Raw genomic sequence first — 7,890 nt, 5'->3', positions numbered from 1 at the left:
AGGACGTCCAAAAAACCCCGAAACAACAGGTAAGGTGACTTGTTGGGTTCATTTTGGGAGAAAAAAATCCAAACTTGTGTTTATTTTGGGAAGATTTAAAGGTTGGTCCATTATGGGAGAATGGGACAAAAGTTGGTTTGTTGTTATTAAATTTTCCTATATTTTTTGACAAATATTTCCAAATTGTTTGCACAATTTAACTAGTGTTTATTTTGAACAAGAGGAAACCATAAAATTTCATGTCATGTAACTAAATTCTCATTGCAACACAAAGTATATACCAAGCATCAAATACACTCCTGGCCAAATTGGTACAGGTTTAATGATATGGTTCCCAGGAAGTCAAACAGCACCCTTCACATCCAAGTTTACAGCATCATAACCATCAAGAAGAACGCCTAGGAAAGAAAGTTTGACCCACATAACCCCCACCCATAGCTCTTTTCACATTGTTTTCGAAAATTTTCGGATTATCCCTTAACACAGCAGCAGCATCATGATTTAAAGGGTCTTCATAGTTTGGTTGCTGCGTACACACATAGAATGCCGTTATAATGCAATGCATGTAGCAATAAAAGTAAAAAAAAAAATCTCCAGGTAAAGGGAAATGTTAGTACCGTGAAGAGATGATACAACCCATAGATGACAGTGTTAACATTCAAAACAGGTTTCCAGTCTTCTCTTAGAATGTTAAGGCAGACATTACCTTCTAAGTCGATGTTGGGATGGTATACCTGCCAGATGCATACAAAAAGTTGGGTTTAAAATTTCAGAAATGCACATATATAAATAGTTATCATTTTATGTAACATAGGACGGTCTTCCACAGAGAACCACTCTAATTACCTTTGTCTTGCACTTAACCTTGGGAGGCTCATGAGGATATACAGATGGAACTTGGAAGGTGAATACAAATGTGCCGCCTCTGCAATCAAAAGTAGAGTTGTCAAATCGGATGTTCAGATTGGGTTCGGTGAGGTCGGGTTGAGTCAGGTCAATTTAAGTTGAGTCATGCTAAATTATTATATTCACACGAGTCGAAATCTGAATCAGATATTTTTCGGGTCGGGTCGGGTGTGGTTTTGACAACTCTAATCAAAAGTTCCCTTATAATAACAATACACTACACAACTACTCCCTCCGTCTCTTAAAGTTCTTCCTATTTTAATGGTAATTGTCTCACAAATGAAAAAAGTCCAGAAGAACTTTTTGAGATGGAGTGAGTTGATAAGAAGAAAGAAACAAGGAATGCCAGTTAAGCATAGCCAAATGAATTATAAATGAAGTTCAATGATCCAAATAGAAATATACCAATGTAGTTTTCCTCCACACTAGTATAGTTAAGTTACTTCCTCTGTATCACAGACTCACAGTACATGCATTCTTTGGACCTTTAACACTATTCATTTACTAGCTTTGACTATGCCTTTTTTTTTTTTTTTTTTTTCTGATATATTAAATTTTAAGTCATTGTGTGAAATGTTAGTGTGAATAATTTCAATGTAGACTATCAAAAGTTTTATAAAAAAAATTTCATACTAATAACAATTTTTAGGCAAACATAAAAGTCAAATTGATGCATTCATTGTGAAACGGAGGAAACATAGATATAGATTTTGACCACACTCCATCCTCTCCATACCCCACAATTACAAGAAAAAAATAAACAAAGAATAAAGCAATAAAAAGAACTAAGCACTAGTTAGCAATAGCCTATGAATTATGACTGCTATTAAGAAAAGACGTCAGTCGTGAGACTCGTGATGCAATCCAGGTGTTGACATGATTTAGTAGAAGACACTTACAAATAATATCCCTCATCAGGCCGGATAGTAACTTCAAAATTCATCAGGTCATCCTTTCCATTGGGAAACGATATGGTACATGACTTGGGCAGGTTCAGTTCACTGATATCTAGAAAAAGTCAATATATTAGAGCCACAATATGTAAACAGAAGAGGTAACAGTAATTGTGAAGCGTAATAATTCCCACATGAAACTATTCTAATTAAGAATAACGGGTTTCTATTATTATGCAGAGAGATCAGTTTATAATAAGAAACTAGCAAAAAATTGTGAAAGAAAACGTGAAACTTGCAAAACACTTCCCAGTGCATAACATGACATAAATAATCAACAATAATTCTGGTCAGAACAGAGCAACTGAGGAGCAAAATCTTTATCCCAGTCTCTTACATAAAACTACTGACATGTTCATATATGCACGAATCTAGGCTAATCAAACAATAGTCCGAGGAACATTCAATGGAGGATATCACAGCACAAGGTAGTTCTTCAAACTATCCAACATTTAGAGATTGATCATTAAATAAAAAAAGAATGATACAAAGTCAAATACATTTTTTCCCTTCTTGGATCAGCAAGTTTCATTCTTAGTGTGCTTGCCCCCTAAAATTAATCTTTTTACTTCTGCCTGACAAATATGGAGTAACACCAAAAAAGAATGGGACTCTTGATTTTTGAGCGAAAACTTCTAGTGCTGAAGGCCATAACTTTAAGCACAACTTACACAAGGCCAAGACTACAACACCATTAAATATGACCATATGAGTCCCAACTAAAGCTTTTTAAGAAAGAAAACCTTTATGAAGACGTAATTCTCCTGCTGTTTGCTTCTTGACATGGGCATTTCCATTAAGATTTTCAGCATTTTCCTTCTGTTTGGCTTTCACTCTGAACAAATTAATCATCTTCTCTGTATAAGAAAAGGAAAAGGGTGAATAACAACCTCAATGGTAATCGCCCACTTAATCTCACAAAAAGGCACGAAATATTGTACATTAATGCAAAAGATGCAGTCATGATACTGATTTACTCATATCAGCAGGATTATTAAACATGAGGCAAATAATTTAAATACCATTAAATCTAGATTTTCATAACATATGAATTCACACACTTATTCATTGACCACATACCAAAATTCATTATAAAAGTACAATTTTAAAGTTTCATTGCTACATAGTCATAACAAAGGAGCGGTATTTACAAGTTTTATACATTGTTATCAAGATAAGGAAACCTTTAATTCCAAGCAAACAAACAATATACTTACTCAATTGAACTTAGTTGATTTTAAGGTTGTTCAAATTGAGATTCTACATTGATCGATGAAAAAATTAGGATCGGATAGTTAGAATCGAATCATAGGTTTGAAAGATTCTACTAAATAGTGAAAATTGTTTTAATATTACAAAAATGTGATACAAAATTGCATTTTTCTATCAATATTAATTGTAAAAGACATTATTTTGCATTTGCTTACATAAAGTCAACACAAAATAAGTTATTTTAACTGTTAAGATTACAAACAATTAAAAGCCATAACACAGGTTGTAATTGATAAGATGGGTGTAAGGTTGTCGAAATTAAGGCTTTAAATATACATGTTGTAAAATTGTTTATGTTTTTATAAGAAAATTAATCAATATTTGTAATGATATGGGTTATATATTAAAGGTGTATCTTCTTAAATGTTATAACAGCACTTAGAATCGGTGGATCATAAGATAATAGAATAGCTTAAGATTCTACCATCAAATTCTTTTACGATCCTAAAATTCTACATACTTTAAGATCTTATTTAAGATTTGGATCGATGATGTGTTCAGGCCCACCCCTAAGCCAGAGCAAGAGGGGAGGGTGGTCTAATTTCATAATTTAATCCTAACCTTAAAGGGTTGTGCAATACATTAGCAACCAAATTTGATTCAATTATCAAATAAAGCTCGAAAAATCACATAATTTTAGGAATACGTGATTCAATTATCAAATTAGGCTCATAATTTTGTTTCTAGCAAGAGATTCTACATTGATCGATGGAAAAAGTAGGATCGGGTCGTTCAAGTCGAATCGTAGGATCAAAAGGTTCTACTAAACAGTAAAAATTGTTTTAATATTGCAAAAATGTGATACAAAATTGCATTTTTCTATTGATATTGATCGTAAAAGACCTGATTTTGCTTTTGCTTACATAAGGTCAACACTAAGAAGTTGTTTTAACCGTTAAGAATACAAACCGTTAAAAGCCATAACACAGGTTGTAATTGATAAGATGGGTGTAAGGTTGTCGAAATTAAGGCTTCAAGTACGATCAACTTCGTGAATAAATATATACACGTTGTAATATGAACTTCAAAACTTAATTCTACAAATTATAGAGTCGGTGGATCATAAGATTATAGAACAGCATTAAAATTCTACCATCAAATTATTTTAAGATCCTAAAGTTCAACATACTTTAAGATCCTACATAAGATTCTGATCGATGATATGATCAGGCCCGTCCTAACTCCTAAGGGGCAGTTCAATCCTAAGATTAAAGGGTTTTGCAATATATAAGAAACCAAATTTAATTCGATTATCAAATAAAGCTCGAAAAATCACATAATTTTAGGAATATGTGATTCAATTATCATATTAGGCTCATAATTTTTTGTTTTCTAGCAACATAATCGCAGGTTATGATCTTTCATAATCTTAGTATTTAGAACTACTAGTTGAGATTTTCGAACCCTAAACTAACTGCAATGACAATTATTTTAAATAAAATTAAATTTAATCAAAGATAAACCCTAGATTGTGAAATTGATATGATGATTACAAAAAGAAACAACTTACCTTAAAAGCTGATACAAGTACTAGAAGGCGCCTCGATGGAGAACGTCAAGGGCGATTCAACGGAGAAAGTTGAGGGTCGATTCAACGGAGAAAGTTGAGGGCGATTCAATGGAGAGCAGAGAGAGAGAGAGGGGAGCAAGAGGAGGAGACAGGGGCTACGTTAATTCGTTTTTTGTTTTCTTTTTCCTTAATTATTGACAGAACAATTCAACGGGCTGGAGCCCCATTAATAAAAGAAAATTATTTGAAAAGAATAAATCCTGCTAGGTTTGTGCTTCAACTATTTACTTAGCCTGTGCAATGTCCGGTATTTTAACTTAACAACTTAACACGCAACGAGACACACGCATATTACGTGTGCAATACAATAAATTTATGGCTCGATTCTCCTTATTTTTTACTGAAATATAATCTATCTTATTCTAATTTTTAAAAAATAGGATGGTAATTTTTGTTTTAAGATGGTATATCTTAAAAAAAGATGTAGTTTTTTTTTTAAAAAAATGAAAATAAAAGAATGAGAGGGGTATTTTGGAAAAGTAAAATTTATCACCCAAAACCCCTTTCACTTTATATATTACTGTAGATATATTTACAAAATTACTAGATTAGTCTTGTTTGGGGTAAAAATACCCCAGCCACGTGGCTCAATGGCTGAGCGACACGTGGCACCTTGCCATTGGTAAGTAGGGCTCCAATCCCCTGCTGACACGTGTCCTAAGAACCCTAAATGGGGAACCAATGCTCCCCACTATAAATAGTGGGAGAGTCCTCATTAATGGGGCATTCAATGACATTCAATTCCTCCCAATTGGCATTCAATACAATCATAAATACATTTACACTAAAATCGAGCAATCTTAATTGCGGAATTCCCCCATTACGCGAGAAGTAATCTTACGCTTTACGCACTTTCTTCCTCCCGTACATCACTGACTTGATCGTCGAAGGCGGAGCTCCACCCAACCGGAGTCTTCGTGGTTTTTGCAGGTACAGGCGGTCGAAGGGCATTCTTGGAATTGTAACTCTCCCGCAGGACACATAAAAAAACCCCGAAACATTTGGCGCCGTCTGTGGGGAGAGTACTTCTGAGATGACTTCTAACCCTGTACCACCGGATCAAGACAGGCGGCCATCGGCCGAGCCTGAGGTCCATACGGACCATGAAAGTGGTGACGATTACGGACTCGACACCTATGTGGCCCCAGACGGGTCCTTCAGAACAAAGCACACCCGTTCCAGGGATAAGAAGGAACGGGATAACATCCAAGTTGCTCCAAGCAACCCAGCCGGCAACACGGTTGGGGCTGCCCAGGCGGCAGAGGATTCTGCTCCCGTTACTAGGAACGAACTCAGGACCTTCATGAATAGTTTCAAGGGCGAGATCCAGAACCTCATCCGGTCAGCTACTCCCAAGAAGAGTCAGCTGGCCAAGAAGCCTTCTTCTAGCAAGAAGGCTATTAAAGACCGGGTCCCTACCCCTCATCCAAAGCCGAAGGAGGGGGAGGGCCTCAAGTTCGATCAAAATCGGCTCCGCTTCCCACAAGCGGAGCTCAGAAAACCCTTCCGGCACTTGCAGCCGGATGGTTCAAAAAAGATATTCTCAGACGCCCGGACGTTTCTCCAAGAAAAGAGAAGTCTGGCGTCTGCGTCGGCTTCAACGTCGACCTTTCCGGACAGTTTCCGAGACACCTCTAACAGGCGTACGGGAACAAGTCTAGGGATTCAGACGGGCGAACCATCCGCCCGGTCTGGACCCAAAGTGATCCAACCTGGTCTGTTCGGTTGGCCGAATGGGCTGGGTGGATCCCCTTTTACCCAAACGGGTCCGTTTGGCAGAAATGTACAACAGCCGTTCCAACTCATGGATTGGCAGCAGCGCCTGCTAAATCTGGGAGAACAGCCCTCGGCGTTCTCCCCTGAGATAACCCAGGCGGCACAGCCGGCCTAGATCAAAAACGTGTTGGTAGGGGCCTATGATGGTACCTCCAACCCAGAAGATCATTTAATGGCTTATTCCAACCTCATGTACCTACAGGGGTTGGATGATGCCGTCTGGTGCCGATGCTTCCCAGCTACCCTGACGGGCATTGCCCAACGGTGGTTTGATAACTTACCAGCCGGCTGCATCCACAGCTTCAAGACCTTGGCATACTTGTTTACGTCAAACTTCTCAATGAACATTCCGGCTAAAAAGACAAGCCTCGATCTGGGGGCAATACAGCAGGGTGACAGAGAAGGACTCCGGTCGTATGTCAGGCGGTTCAATCTGATGAGAATTCAGATTCAAGGACTGTCTGATGAAGTTGCATACACAGACTTCATTAAGGGTCTGAAGGATGGGTCAACTTTCAAGTTTGACCTCGTCCGGAAAAGGGTAGCCACCCTCCAAGAGGCGTTAATGGAAGTTGAAGCCTACATACAGGCGACGGAGCTTTGTGCCGTAAAGCAGCCGTCGGATTTCAAAAAATCCGACAGAAGAGACAGCTGGCAACAACAACAACAGCCGGCTAAAAAGGAAGAAAAGAAGAGAACGGAGGTCTGGGCGGCAGACCGATCTGGTCAGCCAGCTCAGACGGAAATCTGAACCGTACGTTCCCAAGTACGAGTTCACAAAGGACTTCTCCTCCATCCTCATGGAGATTAAGGACCGGATGTCTCTCGACAAGCCGGCTGTTATGAAAAGCCCCGTAGGCAGCCGGGACAAAAGCAAATACTGCCAGTACCATGAGGATGTTGGCCATGACACTAATGGTTGCTATAGCCTCAGGCGGCTATTAGACCGTCTGGCTGTTGAAGGGGCCCTAAAGTCTTATCTGCCCAAAGCCAAGGGCAACACCCTGGCCAAGAAAGGGCAGGCGGCAAAAGTTGTTCTTGCCAATTCAGAAACGGATGAAGAGACAATCTTCACAATCGCAGGCTTTGCCGGTGGGGGTCCCACTATCCGGGGCACCAAAGACAACATCAGGAAGCCGGTTAACTCAGTTGAGGAGACCCAGGCGTCGAAAGACATATTTCCTGAGGTCCTTATTTCTGAAAAGGACCGGGGCAAGGTTAGACGGCCTCACGATGACCCCATAGTCATCGAATGCAAGGTTGCCAATCAGAGAGTTAGCCGGATCTTAATAGATACCGGGAGCTCGTCTGACCTAATCAGTTATCAGTGCTTGACCAAGCTCAAGTACAAATCCAGTAGCATGCACCAGGCGCTCCACCCGCTTGTTGGTTTTGGGGGAGGTGTAGTGCACC

General features: G+C 39.1%; 1 protein-coding gene across 1 annotated transcript; it reads right to left on the bottom strand.

The window, feature by feature from the left end:
* Positions 1 to 224: 224 nt before the first annotated feature.
* LOC110684814 (NEDD8-conjugating enzyme Ubc12-like) lies at positions 225 to 4,867 on the bottom strand. The gene is made up of 6 exons (XM_021861244.1): positions 4,642 to 4,867; positions 2,603 to 2,716; positions 1,806 to 1,914; positions 847 to 925; positions 618 to 734; positions 225 to 526 (listed from the first exon to the last, which is right to left on the bottom strand). Exons 2-6 carry the CDS (start codon positions 2,709 to 2,711, stop codon positions 386 to 388), a joined length of 555 nt encoding a protein of 184 aa, XP_021716936.1. The 5' UTR covers positions 2,712 to 2,716; positions 4,642 to 4,867; the 3' UTR covers positions 225 to 385.
* Positions 4,868 to 7,890: the final 3,023 nt, after the last annotated feature.

Source organism: Chenopodium quinoa, unplaced genomic scaffold (assembly GCF_001683475.1).
Source record: "Chenopodium quinoa cultivar QQ74 unplaced genomic scaffold, ASM168347v1, whole genome shotgun sequence".
In the NCBI taxonomy this organism is placed as follows: Eukaryota; Viridiplantae; Streptophyta; class Magnoliopsida; order Caryophyllales; family Amaranthaceae; genus Chenopodium; species Chenopodium quinoa.
Note: the sequence above shows the minus strand (reverse complement) of the source record. Positions and strands in the feature narration are given on the sequence as shown.

Bases quoted from the DNA above. Each gene is read 5' to 3' on its own strand.
- LOC110684814 (XM_021861244.1), bottom strand. From the start codon at position 2,711: ATGATTAATTTGTTCAGAGTGAAAGCCAAACAGAAGGAAAATGCTGAA. The intron at 1,915-2,602 runs GTTTTCTTTCTT...GACTTTTTCTAG, and splicing joins AGAATTACGTCTTCATAAAG to ATATCAGTGAACTGAACCTG. The intron at 735-846 runs GTAATTAGAGTG...TGCATCTGGCAG, and splicing joins AGGTTAAGTGCAAGACAAAG to GTATACCATCCCAACATCGA.